Source organism: Diabrotica undecimpunctata, chromosome 6 (genome assembly GCF_040954645.1).
Source record: "Diabrotica undecimpunctata isolate CICGRU chromosome 6, icDiaUnde3, whole genome shotgun sequence".
Lineage (NCBI taxonomy): Eukaryota > Metazoa > Arthropoda > Insecta > Coleoptera > Chrysomelidae > Diabrotica > Diabrotica undecimpunctata.
The window spans coordinates 135,868,002-135,895,214 of NC_092808.1; the positions used below are offsets into that span (position 1 = coordinate 135,868,002).

General features: G+C 30.9%; 2 protein-coding genes across 5 annotated transcripts in view; one reads left to right on the forward strand and one right to left on the reverse strand.

Moving 5' to 3' along the window:
- The window catches only part of alph (protein phosphatase alphabet), a 29,832-nt gene extending 24,834 nt beyond the window's left edge, over positions 1-4,998 (reverse strand). The window contains exons 1-2 of the mRNA XM_072535489.1: positions 4,839-4,998; positions 4,425-4,772 (exon numbers count right to left, since the gene is read on the reverse strand). Of these exons, the coding sequence (XP_072391590.1) occupies positions 4,425-4,719 (295 nt within the window). The 5' untranslated portion in view covers positions 4,720-4,772; positions 4,839-4,998. The remainder of the gene's footprint in view (positions 1-4,424; positions 4,773-4,838) is intronic.
- A 1,738-nt stretch (positions 4,999-6,736) lies between these two features.
- On the forward strand, positions 6,737-26,750 carry Atg14 (autophagy related protein 14). 4 transcript variants are annotated; one of them, XM_072535484.1, is made up of 9 exons: positions 6,737-6,949; positions 7,159-7,416; positions 7,475-7,580; positions 10,656-10,972; positions 13,655-13,824; positions 13,891-14,050; positions 18,449-18,625; positions 24,712-24,838; positions 26,506-26,750. In XM_072535484.1, the coding sequence occupies exons 2-9, from the start codon at positions 7,220-7,222 to the stop codon at positions 26,662-26,664; spliced, it is 1,413 nt and encodes a 470-aa protein (XP_072391585.1). In that variant the 5' UTR covers positions 6,737-6,949; positions 7,159-7,219; the 3' UTR covers positions 26,665-26,750. The 4 variants fall into 4 exon arrangements, with proteins under 4 accessions (XP_072391585.1, XP_072391587.1, XP_072391589.1 ...); XM_072535486.1 differs by having other exon boundaries at positions 7,169-7,416; XM_072535488.1 differs by lacking the exon at positions 6,737-6,949 and adding an exon at positions 7,005-7,089 and having other exon boundaries at positions 7,169-7,416.
- Positions 26,751-27,213: the final 463 nt, after the last annotated feature.

Here is a 27,213-nt window from a genome sequence, read left to right on the forward strand (position 1 = left end):
ATATATATATATATATATATATATATATATATATATATATATATATAATATATTTTGTATAAAACATTACATATATGTTTACAAACGAACATCTAACTTATTTATATATTCTATCGACTCTGGAGTCGCCATTAGGAAATCCTCTGACCTGCCTTGATAGGATCTTGTGGGACACTGTTCTGTAATGTGACAGATGGTTTGGGGTTGTCCGCAGTCACAGAGTGGGGATGGTCGTTTACCCCATTTGTGCATCATGTAACTGTATCTGCAGTGTTGGGTTCTGATTCTGATGACAATTGAAGTTAATTAAGTTATGAGCTTTGTTGTTTTTGAAGTTGGTTCTTATAAATATATCAAACTAGGTTTATATTTTGTAATTATTAATTTTAACATTTCTAAATGGGAATAATACCCGTTTATGTTCCATTGAATTAGAGAGTTGAAAATGATATATTAATAAGTTTCTGTAGATGCGTCGCTATCTAAGTCTGTTTGAAGGTTGGGTTGATTTGCTTTAATATTTTATTTCTTATGCAAGTGCAGTTGACATTTATTTTTCGGTCCTTCAGATAAGCGTATATTTTAGTTAATAGATCTAGGACCTCTGCTGCTTCTTCTGTATATATTTTGGCGATACTCAACGTTTCTGGTGAGCCCTCACAGTTTTCAAAAAAGTTTAATAACTGTTCATAAGTTACAGGGTAGTTGGAGTTTGGGTTATCAAATGTTTTAGTGTAACTTAGCATTTCTTCTAGTGTTTTTTTTTGTTTTGATCTGTTTTGACTTTCTTCTCTTTATTTTTTGGTGTTATGAAAGCAGGTTGTAGTAGCTCTAGTTGTAGTAGCTGATGGAGATATTTGGGATATTGTGCATTTGTTTTGAAGGCGGTTGATTCCGCAGCTCCAAGACTGGTTTCCAAATGGGGAACCATTCATTTTTATGCAAGATGGAGCTCCCTGCCATACAGCACTGTCTGTCAAAGCTTTTTTGGCTGAACAAAATATCTCTTTTTTGGATTGGCCGGGTAATAGTCCCGATATGAACCCCATAGAAAATGTTTGGGAGTTGATGAAAAGAGAAGTGGCTAAAGATATGATTACAAACAAAACACAGCTCTTAGAAAGAATAATTTACGTGTGGAATCATCATCCTCAAATGCAAGGCACAGTACAGGCTTGCTTTGATAGGATGCCGCACAGAATTAAAGCTCTAATAGCCGCTAAAGGTGGCTCAACAAAATATTAACACTTAATTGTCGTTATTTCTGTTTTCTTTCAAGAGTCAATAAATACATATTTGTTCATTAATAATGATGTTTCATTGGTAATAAAATATAGACAATTAAATGGACAACCTAATAACATACATTGTTTCTGGTATATAGAAAAAACCTATTTAATATCAGCTCATAATTAAAATTTTTTATAAAATCGTATAGTGTGTCTAATAATTTGGCCAGGGACTGTATAGTACAGCATAATATATAATTTATTTTTAGTCTTTTATTTGCATTTATATTACTATATAAACAATTATTATCTTCACCAACTATTGTCAATTTTTTTCATCAAATATTTAAATGTACTAATGTCTTTATTTATATTGAAAAATAGTGTTGTCAAGGATAAATCTAATGTAAGAAGGTATCTGTAGTTTATCAAACTTAAGTTGGTACTAGTTTTATGGTTTGTTGATATGACAGGAGACTCACAAAATCAAATTTAATTACATAATAAAGTCAAAGGCAAACTTTAAAACAAGCAATTCAGGTTTCAAACAAACAAAACAAAAAGCAATCATAAGGATATGTGTATATCAAATATGACCCAAAAATGTCTTTTTTGGGAAAATAAAGTTTTGGTTACCCTAAGGTTTGAAAACTGTCCATAAATAATTTAAATTCCATATTGATGAATATTAGTTTATCAATTTACATGTAGAAATATTAAGTACTTATGACTCATTGTTTAGATAAGATTTTTATCCATATGTAATGATAGTTTTGATTTATATACAAGCAAATAATTTTTTACTTGAAAAATTTAATTTGTTAGGCATATTAAGAGATTTTCATTTATTTTTATAGTTATCAAATGGATGTTGTGTTACTGAGCTTATTTTTCCTTTCTCAGAAACTTCTGGTAAAATAAAAATGTCAGCAGACATGTGTTTGGCCTATTAACTTGTAATAAGTTTTAATGGACAAATTACTGAAGAATCTAGTAACTTAATATTATTCTGAAGCTATTTTCTTGTGGCATCTTAATGCAAATGCAATAATTACTACTTTTAATGGGACTAAGCCAGAATTTAAGTTTAAAATAAGTATATTTTTGACGTTTTGATTTCCACTTTGGAAATTGTTCTCAAAATACAAAACATTGATAAATTAAACAAATTTTGTTTTTTGTTACTTGGTTAAAAATTCTTCTAATAATTTAATTTTATCTGGTTTATTCATATTGACAATTCAGACATATTATATTATACATTTGGAAGTAGACAACTTTAAAATGATATTGCCAATATAGCTGAGTTGCGTTCCTGGGGCGACTTTATTGTAAGATAGTTCATTTGCTTATATGAAATCACCTTTAACTTAAGAATATCCGTCAGAAAAAACCATAGCATATGATTCTTCTTTAAAAAGACAACTAAACGCAATGATGACAGTAAAATTTTCCTCTTAGTGATTCCATAGTAAATCGCGAGGAAAAAACCTGACATGGTAAATATTTGGTCTTACATTTAGTTTACTCTCCCTAAACACCAAACTCTGATTTTATATGTATGTTATTTAAAAACAGAAATGATGTATACTCGATATGGTATTGACTTATAGTAGTATTTTCTTATGGCATTATATCATACGGCATTCTGTCGAGAAATTTGTGATGCAATTGGTCTCATTTAGCATAATTAGAGCCGCTTCTTTGACTTTCTCTTTTTACAGCAAAAAGAAAAAAAACAAAGAATTGTATTTATAAAATACCTTGTGAATGTCATTTTTATTTAGCTGAACCATCAAAGCCATTAAATGTTAAAATAAGTGAACATTAATCTTATTTTAAAAATAGAGAATTTGATAGATCTCAAATATGTAAAGAAGCATAAGAAAATGAACATAGGATTGTGTGGAACAATTCAAGTATAGTCCTGAAACAGTAATTGATGGTTCCTTGTTTTAAAGCTAAAAATAGGAATATCTTAATTAAACAAAAACCAATATGTTCCTAAAAAAAATTACAGGATGTCAGAAAAAAACATGGATGTTAAACACTCAAGAAAAAATCAAGATGTCATTCATACCCATCTAATCTGTACATTGTTACTCAATTATATATGGGCTAAATTCAGACATAGTAAAATCAGAAATAATAATACAAACCACATGAAGAAAGTTAAAATCAAAATGTTAAAATAAACATATTTTTCTTTGATAATGTGACTAATTCCTATTAAAGATAGTAAATAACATAAAAATACCACAAATATTGTTTTTGTAATGATGTTTTGAGCACTAAACTTATACTCACTTTTAATGTGAAGAATTTCATTGATTATATCATGAATACAAAATATCTATCAGCCTTTAAAAATGAGATGTATATATTTTATTATGGAGAATGTATGTATAAAGAAAAGTTGACAAAAATCTACAGATAAATAAAAGTGGTAGTATTACTTAAACAAATAATTGACTTGTAGTGCACCCCACATATTAGAGAATTAAAAATGATAGGGGCGAAGATATTATCAGAAGGTCCAATTGTCAAACAGGCACCAATATGTGTAATTTACACATTATCAGTACCACAATTGTATAAAAATGATTAGGAGAAATAAATTAACTAAGGGAAGAGGGAAGACAGTGAATTTAACCTTCATTTTAAATAATAGATGAAGCAAGAACAGGATTATCAAACTGCTGTCCTAAAATCCCATGGAATCAAACTGCATCCTAAAAAAGGTTTAAATACCTTTAGAAACCATAGAAATATATGTACTAAAATATATGTAATAAATTCCATAGAAATATATCTCCATGATATATAAAAACTATATGTCCAAACTTACAAAAAATATCTAAATGTAGATAAAGAGTAGAAAACTTAAATCCACTTCATAAAATATATTCATGGTTTGACTATATTTGTAATGTATTTCTTTATGAACTTGTATAATGCATTTTTGGATAATAAGATATTTCCTTTATACAGTATAGAGTAACCTTATGTCAAACAAATACTTTGTAACTCAAGTTTTCTTAAATTGCTTATGTAATAGTTATATTTCTATATTATTTAAATTAAGTTATTGTGCTTTTATACTTAATCAATTAAGGCATATTTGATTCTAAAAACCAATGACAAAAACGGACTAAAACTGGTCTATGTTAATCATATATTGTATGTAAAAAGTACCTAAAAAGCCCTTATGGATTGCCTTCTTAACATCATCCTGAAACTCTTCTGTTGCCATAATTGTTTCCAACAAATGTTCTGAACAATGCACGGAAACGGTCCATCCGGCATGTCCATCGAAAACTGCAAAATACGACCAATCCTTCAGGGCTTCTCCAAGATTAATTTTGGCCATGTGAGCGTCTTCCATTTCCACACGCCATCCTTGCATACTCGCTACCCCATAACGAATTCCATTTCCTTCTCCATCTTCCTGATATTTATCTGTCATAGGTTTGTCAAGAAAACCTCCCATTTCGCTTTTTAGTATAAATTGAGCTTCAAATACTAACGAAACTTCATTTTTTTCTAAAAAATTTAAAGTAGCATAGGTTAGTGGTATCACAACTGAAATCTGACATGTAAGAAGCTTACCTAAATTTCTTTAAAATAAAATCGTTTAATTAATGGTAATTTTACATAACAATTTACTCTTCCCCCGTCTTAGTGATTTTTAAAGATCACAACAATAAAAATAAAAATATGGCGATTTCAAATGTCGTTACTCTCGTTACGCGTGCGCTGTATACTAAAAATAGAAATTTCAGGATGACAACATTTTTGACCAATCATAGATAGCTATTGCTTTTACAGATAACGTTATTATCGATATAATCTCTATATCTTCTTTCAGACTTTCTCTAAGTTGCGTTTCATCCAGAAACATCAGAGAACACTAAAAAGCACGTTCCGTGTTTATCACAAAGACGTCGTATTTATTTATATGACATTTAGGTTATTACGACACTGATCGAAGATAGTCGAATTGTAACTAGCGTAGCGCATCAGAACTCAAAGTTTGGCTTACACTGTAGCATTTACTGGAAAAACTGATAATTTGGCAATAGCATACATTTGGTTTATTCTTTATAGAATAACTAAATTATAAAAGTTCTGAAGATGCCACGATGTTCTTCTTCCCAAACGTCTAAATTAGATTCAACAATCTGTACTTTTCCGGATGTAGCACCAAATCCCGAAAGTCTAGTGTTTTAAGTATTGCTTTTGTTATGCTCCATTCAAATAATAATGTTGTGCTTAAAGAAAGCTATTTATATCGTGCGGGTGTGATCCTGTGAGTCTAAGCTTTCTAGTACTCCACACAGGGCAGGTTATGGGCATATGGAACCATAAGACAGGTGTAAATAAATTATAAGCAAACTTGCATCAGCGGACCAACTGAGAATATGTCATAGCGGCTGCAGCTATGCCATTAAATGTAGAAATACACATGCTTACCTATACAATTCAATCTTCAAATCACCAAACACTCGTCTCACAACTGACTCATTATAAAGTGAGATTAGTATTACGCTGTGACTATCACTCCTTAGTCCCAAGGTGTGACACAATCTTGCCCATGGGATACATACAAACGGGGAAATGTGTTGCCCAAGCAATGTCCTATAGAGCTAATAAGGAACTTCGGGATTATAGCTTGTGCACGTTATGACAAGGTGTCACCTTGAAACAAGAGCTCTGGTTATGCCAGGGTCCAGAGAAGAAAAAAAACTTGTCTTACCTGTACAATGAGATAAAAAATTTAAAAATTTTGGTCTCATTGCTTCGCTGTACTCCGTTATTTAGAAGACGTTCTCTGTGTTTATATAATTAAAATTTATAACAAAGATAATAAAACACGAAAAAAGACACTGGTGACATTATTTAAGAAATTTTGGTAATAAATCAATATATTTTTTAAGTAAACAATATACCTACTAATTTGTATTTTAATATAAATGAATATTTTGTTTTTGATTATACAATATTTATTTTCTTTATATATTCATATAATCTATAGTGGTATAAAATTATTTGGGTATTTTACATCAGCCATACGTTTTTTTATAAATACAATATTTTAAACCTTGATTTTTATTTACTAAACTTAATGACTAATTAAAACAGAATAATAATTCTAAGTTTTGGACTGAATATATTTTTGTTTTCTCTCAAGAATCAAAAATATTTTATAATAGAATGGTTAGCTAAATATTCAGCGCCTTTGGATTATATACAGCGCCAATGTGCCAAATTGCTTAGGGTAACTCACTAATTCACTATATTTATTTCCCCCAAATTGCCGCCTATGTCTAATTGTTTGATTCTAACTTCATTGACATAGATAAGATGATCGACATCAAAAAACAACTGCCATTAGTGAAATTAATATTTACAGAAAATCTTAATAATTGTAGTTGAAATAATAGTTAGTAAATATTTGATTTCTGATAAAGTTACTAAAATATTCATCAGGAAGAAAGTTAATTGATTGATAGACATTTTTTAAATAAATGATAAGAATTTATATTGTGGTTAGTAACTATTGTCAAACGTGGGACGAATTTTCATATTCTAAAAGAAGACGACTCTAATAATAAAAAAAATTAATAAAACAAAGTTTTTGTTATTAGTGAATAGTGAAAAATAATATTAAAGGGGATTTCGTAATATTTTCAAAATTACGAAAAGCGTAGTAATTGTAGGTAAGCAAATTAAACGATATAAATAATTGTGTCTGTAGTTGTATATATTTATAATGGTTTCACTTTTACTTTCAAATTTACCGCTACTAATCATACAATACCAATAAAAGTTAATGATGATGAAAATCAACATACTGCAGGTTTATTTACATTTTAAATTTACTAGTTAATTTAAACATAGTCAGAAGTAGTTTGATCGATTGTTTAAGTATATTCTAGGTACATAAAGGATGATTCATCATAATATTGAATGAAATTCAAAAATCTATTATGGCTACCACCAGTAGTTCAGAAGATAGCATAGCGCCAAGAGATTTCCATTTATCTACATCTACAGACAGTGGCAGTCGATTAAGTCCTAACAGACAACGTTGTCCTTTGTGCCGAAAGTTTAGGAAAGTTTTTTATTGCAAGGAATGCCTCCATAGCGGATTATTTTATAGCTCTAAACACAAGATAACAGATGGGTATGAATTTATTTTTATTGTGTTATTTTTGTTTACTATAATTAATTTTATTTTTTAGGTATCTAGATAAACAGAAAGCTTTGCTGGAACTTGAGGATAACAAAGGAATTTTAGAAAGGAACTGTCTTAAGCTTCTTGAGAATAAACAAAAGTCTGATATATTGGTAAGTTATTGTAATTTTGTACTTTAACAATATAAATATATATTGCACAAATAATAATAATGCTTGGTAAACATACTCATGCTGTACTAAAATTAAAGCAAGTACTTACATCACCAAAATAATGATGTCATATTATTTAATGATGATCCTTATTTTGTTGGCATTATAGTTTTCACATCAACTTTTAGCTTCACTTTCTAATCTACCATTTTGTCCTACCCTTGCTAGTTTTCTTCACCATTTTATGCCTATAGTATGCAAATATTCTTTAACATATCCCATATATTTCTTTCGCCCTATGGCTATAAGTATTTGTTTCTGGTTAACTCTGATGTTTTTTAAAAGTAATTCTTTATTTTGTTTTGTTTTGGGTCAGATTACTGGAGATCCACTGTATAACAAACAATGAAAAATAATAGTAGCAAAGCAGCTGTACAGAATAAATAATACAAAATATTAAAGTAATAATTCAAAAAATATAGTAAAATGAAATAACCAAAGTTTATTTTATTCCTAGTTAGAATCATCTTGTTCGTTGGAGACTTTTTATCAAAATTACACCTATAACAACTGGCAAATTAGATATATTAAGCAACTATGGATTACTAACACCAGCCAATACATGGCTGCAACAATGGGAGAATGAAGTAGATGATGCCAAAAACCTCCTAAAAACATTCATGGGCTGTTGTGCCATTGAATGGATGCATGAATGTAGAAACATAATATATATTAGTATTTATCTGACTCAAAAACAATTTACGAAGGTTTAATGTGTTTCTAATTTTGACCAAAGTATTTTGCGATTGATTCTTTACTAGAAATGTCAGCAGCTCATTCATGCCAGCAACAAATATAGAGCATATATGTGTCTATATTCATTGATACCAGTGTGGCACTTGTTTGAAGTTAACTTCAAAACATTAGTGTTCTGTTTTTGCATAATACTTTAGTAATTTTAATCTGTGTCTAGAAAATTAACCTGTTTTTTAACTTTTCCATGTGAAAAATTATTTGTTGTATAAATATCTGATTTTCTACTTATAGAAATATAAACAAGCTCTCAAACACATTTTGAAAAATTAAAATTAGTTGATTAGTTGAGTCTGGGGAATTTTTTAAAAGTACAATGAAGTTGTATTTTTTTCTATATTAATTTTTTTTATAATAAAAATATTTATACTTTAATATATTTATTTAGTATAAATGTGCATAGGCATTTTTCAAACTGTTTAATTTCACTTTTCAAATTGTATAAACATTTTTAATTTTTTTGTTCCAGATTTAAAGATCAATATTAACAAATTAAAAGCTTTTTTTTTAATGTAAAACTATATGATTTCATTTTTTAAATCTAATCTTGGTAACTTTAAATCATAAATTAAATTTTATCATTACAACATTTTTTTTGCAATTTTAATAGTTTATATCAATGTCAGTCAGTCTGTGTTTTCTCTATACATCCTTTGAATTTGATTTCTATTGAGGATGTCTCTGGTCTTAAGGAGTCTGCTTATGGCTTGGTGGAAGAAGTATCTTGTCTCATTCTCAGCCACTTCCCTCAGTGGTGTGTACCTTTGTTGGATGGTTGCATTTGAAATTCGTTCTTGTCATATTGATCCTTTGATTAGTTTGTAGCATGTCGTTTCTGTTCTTTCTAAGTTCCTCCAGTTAGATTCTGCTGCTGAACTCTAAACCTTGATTGTTTACAACATCACAGACCTATCTTAAGCCTGGTATAATTGAATATTCTTTACCTCCGTTAGTGGGCTAGTCCTGAAAATATACATGCTTTTTTTTTACTTCTTTTGTGTTCCTTGTAAAATTTAATCTTCTGTCGAGGTGGATTCTGAGGTATTTGACTACCCCTTCTCCCGATTGGATTCTGTGTCCTCTTATCATAATACTGATGGATTTTGTTGCTGAATAAAGATGATAGATTGCGTCTACACAGTGTTGATTAGCACTCTCATATCAATTGCTCCAATAAACATATTATTCCTTAAGAAAGTGACCTCTCTTAGAGATCTATTAACTGGAATATCAGGAGTCCTGATTTCAGTCCTGTTTACTACTTTCTCTGGGATACCTGATAAGTAATGTATACATGACAAATCAGCAAATCTAATAGAGTTGAACCATAATATCACATCAAAAGTGGCATTAATCACGTGAACAATGTGTCAACATGTTCAATTTTTCGTTTGAGATTAGAGTATGCCAGCACCGTAGTGGTCTCCATGTAGTTAACATTAACAATATTACATTCATTTTTAAATAAAATTTGAACTAGATTTTTTTCTTTCATCAATTATCACCTTTTTTTTTTCTTTAAGTACTGTCTCCTATTAGGAGATTAGTAATCATCACAGCTATTTTTTCCTTTTTGTATTGCAGTTCTGAATGATCCTGAATGATTTAACTAAAAAATATGCCTTCTCCCAATACTTCTCTTTCCTTGTATTATATTCTGTATTATCATATGTAACAACAAATTTATCTGTTAAGACATAGAAAAACCTTCAACGTGGCGTGTTCTAAAATTTTTTAAATTAAATTGTTTCTCCAAAAAACTGAAAAATAACGCAAAATGGTTAATTGTTTATAACGTTTGTAAAAATTACGTAAAAATGCTGATGATTTTTACACAAATTTACTGAATAAAAACGCATTTTGATTTTTGTTGATAGGATATTCTAATCAAAAGTTATTGAATTTTTACAGTCGAGTGGATAAAATTTTATTTAAATACTGAACATTTTATTTCGCACGCGTAACAGATTAAAAAGTGCCGGTCGCTTTAAGCGTCGTTTCTGAGAGAACAGTTCATTCTACACAAAAAGTGCTAATAAACGTTTTTGTTAAAAATTATCTCGGCTACATTTTTTTATCTAAAACATTTTTTTCTACAGCGTCCAGATTCTAGGTAAATCGATGTTTTCCATTTTCATCTTTTTTGGGGTCCCAAATTGACATTCTCAGCAAAATTCAGCTTGTTCGTCTCGTTTTTAGAAATCAAATCCTTGACGACTGGACTATTATAAGAATACATTAAATAATTTTTTTTTATTTCAGAATTCGAAAATTCGTCAAGCAAAAGATAGAACAAGGACATTACGATCAGCCTTAGAAGAAAAACGATTCAAGAAATCTGCCAACAACACCACATTATCGGCTTTAAGAGATAAAAATGAGAAGCGAACTAAAGCTTTACCGAGATACGACACGAAATGCCAAGAGATGGAAACAATTGTGTCCCACAAGAATGAAAAGGTTGAAAGAGTTTCGGAAAGTAATAGGGAAAAACAAGAAGAGTTGAAAAAACTGGTTAGACTGAGAATTCATCAACTTTTTAAATACATCTTTCCTATTACTGTTGTTAAACCAAATGCGTAAGTATAATTTAAACTGTTGATTTACATTACTTATAATTCTGTCTGTTAGCACTAAATATTCAAGCATATACTTCACATTGTATTTATATCTTCTCTAGGGTTGGATAATCATTTAATTCTAGATAATCGTGATTTTAATTAATCAAAATTAATATTAGAACATTTTTTAAAAATGATTAGATATAGGGAATGTTTAAACAATAAAGTACCATACAATAATATTTCATTACACTAATAAAATACAGGGTGTTCCATTTAAAACAACTGAGAAAATACTCATTCTGAGTTTTGACCAACCCTGTATATATTATATTAAATATTTCGCTTCTTCTTCATATAGTTTCGTGCATCTATAGTGCGTTGGCGAATTATCTTAAGGCCAGACATTTGTCTTTTGCGGCATACAAAAGATCGCTAGTGTTATTTATGCCTGTCCAGTTCTTTATGTTCCATAGCCACGACATTTGTTTGTGACCTACTCCTCTCTTGCCTTCAATCTTTCCCTGGATGATTACTTGAGGGATTGCATATTTTTTTCCTCTCAGAATATGGCAGAGGCATCCAATTTTTCGTACCTTGATCAACTTGAGTAGTTCTCTCTCAGTATTTGTCTTTCTTAAGACTTCCTCGTTTCTCACTCTATCTGTCTATGGTATGCGGAACATTCTTTTGGACAGGAGGAGACTATATTCAAAATCGTGTGAACATGACAAATCTCTATAATTCTACAGGGTGTTGCTACGAGATTGATAAAAAAAAACCTACCTCACATAACATTACACAACATTATATTGCAGAAACATCGAGAAGAGTACAAAAATGTAAAAATTTACAGGATGTTCTATTAAAAAAAGATAAGTTTGTACCACTCTGTCAATATGAGTGGTGCTGTATATTTGAAAATATTTTCAAAGTATGATCTCATATGACAAATGAGTAATTGGTCTTGGTCAAGTATACTTGTGAGAGGATTATTGGTCACAACAGAGAAAAGAAAATAAAGGATCTTGCTACTTCATCATTTGTAGCAGTTATATTGCCTACCACATTGGGATCACTTATAGGGGGTTGAGAATTGGGGACAGAAATCACTTTGCTCGAGATAGGGTAAGCTAAAACAAACAGGAACGTTTGCGAACGGCTACTCTTGGTTTGATTGTAGAGCTGGGCGGAGTAAGTGAATAAAAGCGACTGGAAAGGGGCAACTACAAAAAGTGAATGAAAAAGGTACTTATATGGATTTCCTGGACAACACAACACAAGAAGGTTCCTAAGCTATTTAAATTGGACGCCGCTTCCAAGAATCTTCCTGCTGGATGGAAAGTTAGGCTTTTCTTTCCTAAAAAATACATCAGAAAGGTTAGAATATTTTTAAAGGAAATAATACTACTCTTATTTTAGGGAAAAACATTACATATTTATTGTTATCTCACCATAAACAGTTACAAATACAAATAATAATAAAATACAAAAAAAAACGACTTACGATGGTGCCATCGGTTTACAACTCTAGATGTTGATGACACTATAAGAACTTAAATTATTAATAATTTGGAATTATCTAGATCTTTCAATGCAGTTTACATTAAGGTCAACCTTTTTAAAAACAAAATAAAACAAATTCAAAATTTATGGTTAGGTATTTACCAAATGTCAGAAGAAAATAATGCTAACTGTCATTATGTCAAGATTAAATTTTAAAACTTTATAAGAATAATTAATATGACAGATAGCCAATCCCTAATATTTATAATTTTATTTATTACAATTTTTTTAACTTTTCATGGAAGCAATTATTGATAAAAAATGTCTATCTTTACTTTTAAAAATTTTTAACAAAAAAAAAGAGTACTTGATATCACAGATTATTATATCTCCGTTAAAAGTTCTGGGGTTGGAACTGGACTCAAATACACTGCAAAACAAACAAATGCTTCTCACAAGCTGCAAAATGGTCTGGAATGACCATAGACAACAAATAGACGATGGAAGCAGCAACAAAATATCCTAAAGCGGCATCAACGTCAAAGAAATACCGATCTGTCTTATATAAACAAACCTTAAAATATGTGTTTTATAAATCTCGGTGACGTAAAAAGGATTGAAATAATATTTCGGTGTTTTAATACATACAGGGTGATTTTCAATACATGCGAAAGAAAATACAAATGCTACACCTTCAATGAAAACTTCTCATATATGAATCCATACATATCATCAGGTCAATCTAAAAGTACATCAATAAGCTTACAAATATAGAGAAAATATCAAAGAAAAAGCTTACAAAAATATGTAGCTGTCAATTGATGAAAGTAAAGTATAAAAAGATCATCTTGGAACCATTGAATTGTTAATATTAAAAGTTAATGAAGAAGCTTTTTTTCTTTTAAAAAACATCTTCCTCTCGTCTGTTCGGCTTATCTCATCCCTTTTGTCTTCCAGGTTTTCTTTGTCCTGTGTATTGAGTACCTAGTTAAAATACTTTACCCATCGATTTAATACATCTTTCCTTGTTGATAGGTCGCCATTCAGACTTCTGCATTGGTTTGTAGTTGCTTTGAATTTTTTCTGTAGATGTTAACTTTCATATAGAATGTTCTGAAATCCTTCTCTCTGTTAAGGTTTCCTATATCTTTAATTTCTTATTTATATGTTTTATGTATATTTATTATGTTTTAGAGAAATAGAGCTCTCTACAGACGACATGGTGAATGCCCTCGCTGAAGCATCTCAAACGACATTTATTAGTGACAGATGGGAATATTCAGATTATTTAGGTGAAATGCGGTATTGTATCGTGGGACCCACATTACCAGGATCAGGCAACTATTCTGCGTATAACATTTGGGGTTAGTTTCGTTGCATACATTTGGATATATTCTTTGCAATTCTTGCTTATTGATTTCTTGTTTCAGTTGCTCAAAATCAAGATGGTGTACCTGGTTCGAATAGCGTCAGTTCTGTTGAGCCGAATCCAGCTTTTAGTATTAGTGCTGCACTAACTTATACTGCACAGTTACTAAGCGTTTTATCTTATTATCTGAATACCAGGCTTCCATGTAGGATGCAATATAGGTAAGTTATGTATTTATTAAAAAAAATCAATAACAATAACAATATCTCTATTTTTAGAAAATAATATACATTCCGTGAACATAAAATTATTAAAAAAAAACAGTGTCACAAACGAAAATATTATTTACTTATTCCTAACCGTTACATATACAAATAGTCCTCCACAGAATATGGCTCAAGAGCTACCAGTAATTTAAATATTTGATGTTTATACAAACTTAATCTTTCCTCCCTTTTAATAGGTTCAGGCAGTTTATTAAACAATTTGATGCAGCAATAAAGAGCGTTTTTTTCTGTTATACTTAACCTGTGTATTGGAATTTTATAATTATATAACCTGGTATTTACTATACTATTGGGCTCAGAGTTCCTAAAGAGTATTTTATTCTTATATAGAAACAGTAAGCATTCTTGAATAAATACAGCGTAAACTGTTAAAATATTATTACTCCTAAAATGCCCTCTACATGATTCCCTACTTTTTAAGTCAAACATAACTCTGATTATTTTTTTCTGAACCAGAAATACATTATTTATGTCCCTACTGTGGCCAAAATTAGCATGATACACTGTTTTTAATGAGTTACTATTCATGTATTTTTTTAGAACTCTAAAGCTGTAAATCACTTTACTCAAAGACATACATAACTGGTCAACATGTTTATCCCAACATAAAAAACTGTCAATATATAATCCTAAAAATTTGGTACTGCTGCTAATATTTAAAGTGTCATTATTTACAATAATACTGTTTGGCATATCTGAATGTGCATAATTTGTCTTAAACAAAAGAAGATCTGTTTTATTTTGATTTAAAACCAACCTATTCATAGAAAACCAGTCTTTAGCTTTCTGGAACTCTAAACTAGCATTAACGCTTAGAACAGACATGTCTTTACCACTGACTAAAATGTTTGTATCATCTGCATAATTTGTTATGCTGGAAGTAGTATTAGCCACTAGACCATGAAGATCATTGATATAGATCACAAACAGTAAAGGACCAATCACACTTCCTTGTAGTACTCCAATATTGATAGTGCTTTCAGATGAGATGCCTATTTCAGTGTTTTTATGTATTTTTACTAAATGTCTCCTATTTGCCAAGTAGGACTTAAACCAGTTCAATGCTGGTCCACGTATACCATATTTCTCCAATTTATCAAATAATAGGTCATGCACTAAACAGTCATATGCCTTTGATAGGTCCAAAAAGAGACCCAAAGCCATATGACCAATCTCAGTACATTTCAAAATATCCCAGACAAATTGAAAAATCGCAGTCTGAGTTGATTTTCCCTGTTGATAACCATGCTGATTTGCACTAATAATATGACATTTTGTTAAAAATTCTGTTATCCGCCTATACATAGTCATTTCTAAGATTTTTGAAAAGGAACATAGAAGGCTAATTGGTCTATAGTTATTAATTAATTTAGGATCACCCTTTTTGTAAACAGGTGTTACTATGGCAGTTTTCAGGCATTCAGGAAATACACCAGATTTTAGTGAATTATTTATGATTGTAGTGAGAGGATTCACTATCTCCTTTATACAAAGTTTAAGGATTTTAGTGGGTATTTCATCAATTCCACAACTCATTTTGTTTTTTAAATTTTTAGTTATATCCATAATTTCAGTTTCTGTCACAGGTGCGACAAACACTGAATTTATGTTACTTGCAATGTTGTCTTTATATTCAGTGTATTGTAATTGAGATAAAGTGTTATTTAAAGTAGTATTTAAGTGGATCATGTATTTATCAGCAATCTCTTGAGGACTATCCTCTACTTTTATTGAATTTACACTTTTTAATTGACCATTAATTTCACTAACAATTTGCCACATGCATTTATTTTTGTTGGCAGCTTCAGACATCCTGTTTTCATATAGTTTTGATCGTTTTGTTATTAGTTTCTTATTATATTCTTTTTTTACCTGTCTATAGGAATCATAGAATTTATGGTTAACTCTGCTCATTGTAAACAAGATGTCTAAACGAGTCTTACATTCTATTATCTCTGGATCATCTCTTTTATTAAGGCCTTTTTTACGTTGCCTAGAATCTAACTTTTTAAAAGGAAAGCACTGATTGAATATATACATATCATGAGGGTTTTATAATATGGTATGTTTATAATCAATCAAACACAAATGGACAGATCTGATAAAGTGCAAAGGAAGTGGCTACAAATTTTTCACATCTTCAATAAAGGCATTTACTTTAACGCACAAGGAAATACACGTCTGATAGATCAACAGTTAAAAAATGTCCCATTACGTAAACCATAGTTATAGATCTGTATTGTAGATCAAATCTACAGATATAATAACTAGAAAATTACGTTTTGCTGAAAACTAAAAAATAAAAAAAATGATTTACTTAAAAATATAATAACGACAGGTTATTTTTAATATGGGTACACACTATTTACGCTTAAAAATATTACTTATTTAATTTTCGTACAGAGAAAAATATTACTCTTTATAATAATATTTATGTAAAATATTTACAATTCGTTTAACTATTTACATTGCGCAAATTTTGATTATAAATAAAGCTTAGAAAAACTGAAAAAATTCTCAAAGGGAAAATAAATAACAGATCAATGTATGATAGAAAAAGAATAGGATTTTGATTTGAAATTCAGCAAAATTTGCATTTATAGGTTTATATATAAAAATATACTTAACCTATCTAACTTACTTAATGGAATTGAAATCGTATTTTTTTGACGATCTCAGGAATGTTTTAAAATTATAAACAATTTTTTTGGTTTTGGCATTTGTTGTTAAATATCAAAACCGAAATTTGATGCCATAGATTTTGAAGATTGGGCTTTAACAATGGAAATTCCATAGTGACCGGTTAATGAAAAAGTGATAAATTTTAATGGTCTCATGAGAATCGTAAAGAGGTAAATAGTTAGACAGGTTAAGTACCTTTTTATATGCAAAAAAAATTGGCAAACTTCTGTATGGTCTAGTTTCTGTTGTGCAAGATTTAAAAAAAATTCAATTAAAAAAATGTTTTACTATGTTATAATAAAGATTTTTTAGACGAATTATGAAGGTCCTAAGTGTAATCTAAGTGGTTGAACTACATTGAATAAGAAAAGGTTTGTTTGCCCCCATTTTTTTGTATTTATTGCTGTTTTGCTGCAACGGTAATAAATTAAAACATTTTTAACCAACGGTATTTTATAGAAAATGTAATGGTTGCTATTTTATTTCATTACGACTTGTTCCAAAATAAATTGTTTTAAAGTTATAAGCAAGAAAAGTAGAAAAAAAAATCGATGTTTGTAGTAATTTTTAAATATTTTAATTTTTTATTAATGTTCCCGACCTATTTGATAGGGAAGATGAGTCAATTATTATTACTGAAGTTATCACCTAACCATTTCAGTAAAAATCCGAATGCCATCTCTCACATCCACATCAACCTCAAAACAGATCCGCCCTGATCTAAGTAGGTAGTACCTATCGATTCTTCATTGTTGTATAAAAAAATCATAGTTCCGAGCTGAATAATTTTTAAGTACTATGCGATATGGGAACACTTTTGGGATTTTTTGAACTCTGGGATTGGTTTTCTAAAGCGTATAGTACATGTATCCAAACTCTACAACAGCTGCAAAAGCATTAATTAATAAAAGGGGGAAATACATCGTCCAGAAATTATATACGGAATATTGATGCACCTCAAGTTATTTGTGCTGGTAAAGGATACACGATGTTGAATCTAATTCAAACTTGAAACTTCTTCTTCTTCCTTCTTGTATGTAGGCTTTAAAGCCTATTTCTTCTCCAATATTAGCCTCCTAAATTGTTTAAATTATCGCACCATCTTTTTCTTGGTCTGACAATACTTCTTCGTCCACTTGGTGACTTATCTCGTGCTATTCGTACTATCCTATCCTCTACCACTCTACTAATGTGTTCGTTCCACTCCTGTTTTGTTACCCATCCATTTATGTCTTCTATATTGCATGCTCTTCTTATGTTTTCGCTTCTCTCCCTATCCAACAGACTTTTTTTCCTAATATTCGTCGGAGTATTTTCATCTCTTCTAATAATCGTCTCGTTTTAGATGTGTCAGGTCTTGTCTCCGCCGTGTATGTTAATATAGGTCTAATTGCTGCTTTATAGATTCTTGTTTTTGTGTCTTGTCTTGAAAACTTGAAACCACACATAAAATTAATGAGGTTGGTTGATACATTTATTAGCGGTGAAAAAATAGTGTTAAAAGTTTGGATCTTTAATTTGTAGAGTTTTTTCACTATTTCACCATATAGTCATATAAAGAAGTGTTCCCCTAAATTTTTGGGTAGCCTATTTTGTCAAACAAACATTTTTGTGTTCATTGTTTTAATAAGGTTCTATTTTTGTTTTTAGTGATTTTTGTAGTAGTTACATGAAAGACGAGCAATTCGCAAGAAGAACCGCTAGATTGAATGCCAATATTCTATATTTATGTTTGCTTCAGCATGTAGATTTAAGTAGCCTGAATTCTGCCAAAACTATTCACAATATTTTACAATTAATTGAGGATCCAAATACGGATTTAGGAAGGTAAGTTGTATACTGATAGATTTGCGAAAGAACTCAAAATAAATTAGTGTCTTAAAACATACAGTACGTTAAGTTTTAAATTAGATATACACACTATAAATGGCAACACTGCGCGCCGTCGACTTTCCACGAATCTCCGTTGTCTCGTCGCCAATAATTTGTCATTATAGCTTAAAGCAATAAGAGCGTAGATTTTTAAATTATTTTTGTAAACATGACTGTTTATACGCCTGCAGAAAAGGTTCAAATAATAAAATGGTTTCATGGTGGTAATTTTGGACAACAGTGTATAGATTTATTTTCTGTGTTTTTTGAGGGGAAACCAATTCTTTGCCTCATAATATTGTTAAAAATTTTGAGAGTTGTTATTGCCACAAAAATTGCAGAAAGTGTCACGATCAAGAAGTGTCACCAGAAAAAGTAGAGAATACCAGGATACACAAATTTGTGCAACAATCGAGGTAGATTCAACATGTTCAAGTAGAAGCGTTGCTAGAGAGTTAGATGTTAGCAATGTTACTGTAACGAAAGTATGGAAAAAGCATGGTTACAAGAATTTTAAATATTCGAAAACGCAGTAGCTTTATCCAGACGACTACTTTCGAAGTATAGAGTTTTGTGAAACTCTAATAACGAAGGCTAATGATGAACCAAATTTTATTAAAAACATTTTATTTACTCATGAATCTTCTGTTTCGTTAGTAGGGAGACACAATCCTTCCATTACGAGGTATTGGACGCGGGAAAATCAGCACATAAGTGTTGTTTACCGAACCCAACGTCCTCAAAAAGTTAATGTCTGGACTGGCATTTTAGGAGACCACATAATAGGTCCAATTTTTATTGAGGGCAACTCGAATAGTAGAGTATACCTCGATTTGTTACAGAATCATGTTCTTCCCGCTATTCTCAATCTTCCTGATGTAAATCTGGAGAATTTTTGGTTCCATCAAGACGGCTGTTCAGTTCACAACGCTCGAATAATTAGAGAGTAGTTAAACAATATTTTCCCGAATCGAGTTATCATTGGAACTGGCGATATTAAGTGGCCTGCGCGATCTTACACCCATGGACTTCTTTTTGTGGGGACATTTAAAAAGCATCATCTACGATCCTCCTGAGGCTAGAGTCCAAAATTTGGATGAATTAAAAAACTGAATAAGAGAAGTCTCCAATTCTGTTACTGCAGAAACTCTTACATCTGTCCGCAGGAGGTTTTATGATAGATTGGGATCTATCATAGTGAATGGTCAGTGTATTTTTATCGAGTTTGTGTTATAAGAAATGAACCGGGTATACGTAAGCAAAACAAAAATCGACGAAGATGCATATCCCTTGCGTTGTTATGTGTTACTAAATGGTTTTCGTTTTCTTGGTTTCTGTCTATAGAGCGTTTCACGTTAAGAAAATAACATCGCGGAGATAGGGCCATGTATTTCTTATGGACGATAGAAGCGCAGCGATGCCACGATGAACAAAAGCACGATTCAGGGTTGTATAATTTGTATTTTCATTTTCACAGACATGAATTATTAAATTAATGTTTTTTAACGTAATTGACCAAAAGTGCCCATTCGAAACAAGAGATGAAAAGTAGGGAAAATGATTTCAATTAAATAAATAGTATTTACAAAAGATAATTTTATTTTATCTTATTTTAATTATAGTAATATATATATATATATATATATATATATATATATATATATATATATATATATATATATATATATATATATTTTATCTTATTTTATATTATTTGTTTTTCGGTAAGAATATAATATACCATGAATCATAGAAATCAGTAGAAAATATTGCTTAGTTAAATCATGGACTTTGCCGGCTATTAAAGATTTAAAAGCAAATAAACGGACCGCTTGGAATGCATATATCTAATTACTAATTGCAACTTAAAATAATACGGTGTGCGTATGTCAGCGATTTTATGTCGTTCTCTGAGACTACATAATAATATGAAGGCTTTGTGGTTCTTCAGTTGTTCTGACTTTACAGTTAAATGTTAATTGAAAATGGAAATTCGAAAAATATATCGACAATCTAGTAAACCGCATGCCTGAGAGTTTTGGCAACACTGATCTCCATAAGCCTAATGTTATTTTCTTAAAGTGGAACGCTCTATAGGAGTCTAAGGCTAAGGTGTCGAAGGGGATCGGAGAATTACAATTACCTTGTACGAGGCAATGTTGCCGATTTTAGCGCTTTATGTAGTTTGCAATATCTAATCCAAAACTTAACGTACTGTGTACTTGACTAATGTAACATATATTCTTTTTTCATCTTCTAACATTTTGACTATTTAGTGTATGATTTAGGTGAGACCTTTTCTCATGTCTATACTAAAGGATTCATTTGTTGTTGATTTAAGAGTTTAAGTATTCACGCTGTAACTTGATATTCAAAGTGTAACATGGTATTCAGAAGTTTTCAATAAATTGTCTCATTCTAAATAATAATCTAAAGCACGTTTCGCAGTCACTTTTCAATAGGAGCAGCATAGGGTTATGTAAATCTTATGGAACCTTAGAGCTCAGTGTTGCTGGTTTTAAGTAGGCAGAAACACTTGAAGTTCACCTAAATAGAATATCTCAGAAGTCCCAAACACCTAGATTTGAAAATCTGTGTTTGGGTTTTATTATTTTTAACTAATTCATAGATACTATGAAAGCTATTTATACGATATTGACAATATAAAATTTGAATATTATAATTAGCCTGTGATTAATATTTAACTAAATATCCATTTTCTAATTTTCTTTACTTATTCACGGAAATTACTCTGATTTAGTACGATTTAAGTGACACACAATTTGGATTTAGAAATGCACTGGGAACGAGGGAAGCCCTGTTCGCTGTGAATGTACTTGTGCAAAGGTGCATGGATGTTAATCAGCCAGTATATATGTGTTTCTTGGATTACAACAAAGCCTTCGATAAGGTCAGACATAACCATCTTATCGAATTACTTAAAAAGAAAAACTTAGATATGAGAGACATCAGGATCGTAGCGCTATCTATTATAATCAGATAGCTGTGGTAAAAGAGAACAACGTCTTTTCAAATGAAATACAGATTGAGAGGGGCGTCAGGCAGGGCTGTGTCCTGTCTCCTACTTTGTTCAATTTGTATTCAGAGGAAGTAATCCAGAAAGCACTAGAAGAAGTAACTATGGGAATAAAAGTAAATGGCCGACCAATCAATAATATACGGTTTGCCGACGACACTATTTTATTAGCGGAATGTCTTGAGGATGTACAACAAATGGTTGACAGAGTGGTAGAAGTCAGTGAAGAAAACGGACTGTCCCTAAACACAAAAAAGACACAATTTATGGTAATTACAAAAGCCCAACAGCGCCAAGAAAACATAACAATACATGGAGAACAAATTAAAAAAGTTGAAAAATATAAATATCTGGGTACAATAATTATCGAAAATAATGAGTACACAGAAGAGATCAAGGCAAGAGTAGGACAAGCAAGAAATTCTTTCAACAAACTGAAAAAAGTACTCTGAAGCAGGGACATTTCAATTTCTTTAAAGATAAGACTTCTGAGATGCTACGTGTTCTCCGTATTATTTTATGGGTTGGAGGCTTGGACATTAAAGGAAGATGTTTCGGACAGATTAGAAGCCTTCGAGTTATGGGCCTATAGAAGGATATTAAGAATAAGTTGAGTGGATAGAGTCACGAATCTCAAGGTGTTGAGAAGAATGGGAAAGATAAAGAGGTTTTAAATACAATTAAAGTCAGAAAACTGCAATATATGGGACATGTCATGAGGGGCGAGCGTTAGAGCTTATTGCAATTAATAATGCAAGGAAGAATATAGGGTAGAAGGAGTCGCGGAAGAAGACGCATCTCCTGGTTAAACAATTTGAGAGCTTGGTTTAACTGCACTTCTGCTGACCTCTTTAGAGCAGCGGTATCGAAAGTGCCAATTGCCATGATGGTTGCCAATCTTCTTAGAGAAGATGGCACATGAAGAAGAAGTGCATGCATTGTTTTCACCTCAATTGCTCTTTAATTATTACGACTATTAGTGTAACTACCTTTATACAGCCTAATGTTTATCGGAGAGAATATTAGTTAGTGAGGACAACAAAAATTACAATTAAAAGAGATCATGTTTGGAAAATTGTTAGTCCGTATTTATTAGTGTATGTTTTTAAATTGTTATTCAACAATTGTCATTGTGTAATATTTGTTATTTTGCCATGAAGAACATTCTCAGGGAAAGGCATTACACGTTAGGGAAAAACAGATATTGAAGAATCTGGTGAATTATCAAATAAATCAAGGTCACTTTAAATGGTAACCAAACAGATATTTGAAGAAACAGGCATTTCCGAAAGAACAATTTATGCTGTATGAAAAAGAAAGGTCTTCGGCTATTGGATTGCAACCAGTAAAGGAACGAACGAACGAAGACCTCTCTACATCGCGAGATAAAACCTACGACAAAGGAACTAGAAGCGCTATCCGTAGAAAAGTTCACTATCCACTAATCCAATATCAATTGTTTAAAATATATGTCTTGCAACACTATTCTTCATAAGAGTCTGTACTGCAAAGTGACTGCGAAACGCAGTATGGATACCCTGTTTTGAGAAGAAATGTGCTCCGCTCAAACTTTTAGATATGGAATTTGGAACAAAGAAGACGTCATTCATTGTTGAATGTCGTTGTAACGGCCCCCAGTATATTGTTATTTAATACTTATTTGTTATTTAAAACTTACTCATTTTTCATCAAATAAATAATTTTGTGTGGAGTTAATTTTGAATTGCTGATTCGAAATCTGCGTATCTCAGTGAGATATCGTTTCAATTTTAATTTTTAAGACATTTAAAATGCAATCAAGGTTTACTACACCTTTTTAAATGGCTAGTTGCAATTGATAAGTATGTTTTCACTGATGATGGTCTGATAAGACCAAAAACGTTCTGATTACATTGTGATATGTTTGGAAAATTTCATTTTTTATTAAATTTTAAGTATATACCATTTTACATTAGAAGTTTTTCAATTTACTCTAAGTTTAATCATAAAGTATTCTCATAGATTAGATTATTTATGAGGACCGGCTGTATAGAGGATATGTGGAATTTACCAAATTCCACAGTGAATCTAGTCGGCCGATGGATGAGCAGTACGCTGGGAGATAAAGTATCGTGTCTCGGTAACGCTCTTTTACTGATCTAAATCAGAAGCCGTTACAAAATCGGAACAAACAACCCAAAAATTTAATTTATTTACTTGATACTATATGGGAAATACCTTTCCCATTAATTGTCATCAACTTGTATTTTTATTGTGTATGATCGCAGGGCCGCTAGAGTAGTTGTGTGTCTGTGTAACTCTTATTATGTATTTTACTCGGACTTGGGATTTCTTTAATTCAGTTATTCGGTGGTATTGGAATATTAGAGGTGTATATTGCTTTTAACTTTAGTGAAACGACTGCTCACTGCTGAGGTAATGACTGTCCTATATTTAGAAAGTGTACATTTATTCTGAACACAATACAGTTTTATTTAAAAGTTTTTGTAGTGTATGTTATTGTTGCTGAAGTTGTAGCTGTCAAATTGAGTGAGTGACAATTGCCTGACAACTATGTCTAGACAATTTATTGGGTGTTCGTAGTATAGTAGGTTCACTCAGTTTGTGAATATTATAATTAATAATAATAACTAGAATGAACTTACTGTTGCAGGTTTCTTGGATTAAAAACTTACTTTTTGTAAATACTAATCTACAAACGTCTAAAAAATTTCAATAATAAACATTTACACCTTCATTTTATTATTTTAATTGATGAAGTTTTATTTATTTTTAAACTGCTTGTGAATAATTTTTTACGCTTAGTGACAATATTGACTATGAGCTCTTGTATGTGGCTGCATAGTAACTTCAAGTCGAAGTCAAAATTTGAGCAACGTAGCAAAAAATGTAATTACTAAATTTACTAGACAGTTAGGACTGGGTTCAGTGAACTATATCGTATTATCTTAAGTCGGATTGGAATAAAAAAATGCGTAGTGTTAAATAATTTTTATTGTTTTAGGGTTGGTCCTGTCGAATATGACGTTCAACAGGCCCTTGCTTTGGAACAAGATTTGGTAAATGATCTCAAAACTAGCGAAGACTCTGATTCGGAGGAAGGGGATTCTTTCCCAGTCGAATGGGAGGCTGTAAGTAAAATAAATTGAATAATAGCAAAATGTTCTTCAAAATTCCCAAATTTAATAACTTTACGAAATCCTGTATTGGTGTTAATTGAAATCCTATATTGTATTAAATTATGTTGCCAAGAGTATCATACATTTTTGTAGATTCACTTCCCAATGAAATGGTAAATGAAATGATGTTTACTATCTTCTTTTTCTAATTATATTTTTCTACATGGTTCTATCGTGTGTTATCTCAATTTTGCTCACTTCACCAAAAGGTACTAAAAGTCATGTCAGAACCTTCAACAAATCTATCTTTGTTTCCTGTATGGACTTAAACAAATCTTGGTCGTTTTCTGGTCTTCAGAAAACTCATCAGTTTTTACACCTGTGGTAAGTCTATTTATGAAAGCCTGTCGTCTGTTTTTTATTGTTGTATCTTGCCATACTTGTCCATTGGTAGTTCAAGTATTAACCCACGATTCGTCCATATAAATGATATTGGCTCCTTAATTCCCGAGTTTCTTTATTTCCCTGAGAAAGTGGCGCCACCAAGCGACTATTTCTTGTTTTTCTATTAATATTGAATTTCTACCCTGCCTGCCATATACAAAACCCATGTCGTGTAATAGTCTTCTCAGAAAACTCTTAGAAAAATTCAGAAGATGCTCCGTTTCGTTAAGCTTTTTCTAGTACTACGTCAAGGGTTGTAGGAATGTTGTCTATAAAAACCGTGCTCTACTTGTCTTATTCTAGAGAAAATTACGTCATCGTATATATAAGTGACCCATTTTTACTTTCACCTCTATATCGGAATATTGTTCGTTCAGAGACTCCAGTCATAGCAGAAACTTCCCGTTATATTATTGATATACTTTTATCACTGTTACTGTTTGACAAATATTTAAAAACATTTAACACTATTTTTTTGCATTCGCTAGTTAACAAATTACCGTTTTTGAATTTTATTAGACTTACGATCAATTTGACATTGACACGACACATACGTCTGACATCAACTGAACATCCTTTTAAGGACTCCCAACATTTTATCTACCTGAATTTAAAGAATAATTTTAAATTTATAAATATATTTTCTTAATTATAAATTATTTTTTAATGTGTGGATTGTAAGTTCAGGTAGAGAAACCTTGGTGTCATGAAAAGGATATTAAGATCAAAAAAGGAATATGTAAATAATTATTTTATTTCCACGAATTGCAAACAATTTTGAAAAGTAGGTATAAAACCAAAAAGACCAGAGGACTATCTCTGTAACGTTGAAATCTGAATTTTAATTTCAGTATAGATCTATTCTTCCTAGATGTATTAACATATGGCCAAATTTTAAGAGTTTTCATTTGTTCTGTTATTCTTTCTGCGTTTAGTCTGTGTAAAGCCTAAAAAAAGGCGTGAATGTATTTTATAGCTGATTTATTTATTCTTTTTAAAACAAAACGTTAAATTTTACTGGATGGCTCTGAAAATTGGAATCCCTGTATATATATTTTTGTATTTTTCTAAAAATGTGTATGTCTATCAATATTTTTTTTACATTATTGTATATTTTTTACAGTAATACCACAGAGGTTAATATAAGAAATCGACTAAATCGAGAAAAGTCGAATTTAAAAAGATTTATAATCAATAATTCCTTCATATTATTGATATTTTGTTGTTGATTATAGGTGCCTCACGTGCAGTGTCCAGAAATATCTGCTGGTCCAGCGATCAGCCAATCTCCACAAATGATCAGCACCCAGCAGGCGAGTAGCATGGCAGGTGGTTTAGTAAACAGCGCGGCCGCTAGTATTGCGTCAATATGGCGCGGTTTTACTGGCAGGTAGTTTTTACTTCCTTAAATTGCTGTACATCACAATTATATAAAAAATGTATTTGTGGCACGACAGACAAATTATATAGGTAAAATTCGTAGTTTTCTTTTATTTTCGTAATCAGATCTAAATTTTGAATGATCTTGGTATGTATAACTATATAGTTTTATATAATAATCAAAATATTATTTTTTCACCTCAGATATGTTTGATATGTCTGATATCAAGCTCTAAACTGCACTCCTAATATCGAATTATACTAAAACGTTTGAAAATTTTATGGACGAAGAGGCTCGAATCAACTACCATTTTGTCATTCACAATGTAGTGAACACTGGCAGCCCGGCCGATATGACAATTATATACCATGCGGTCCATTTGTATGGAATAAATTTTTTTTTAGTTGATTGACATAGACCATGATAGGTTGATTTTTATTCTGAAATTGACAATTTACAGTATGAAAATATTATACCCCTCCAGCACCCCCTTTGAATTATAAGCATCCCCTCGAAAATTATACATAACAAAGGGGGTCGTAAGGTACCTTGTTAGAAAGGA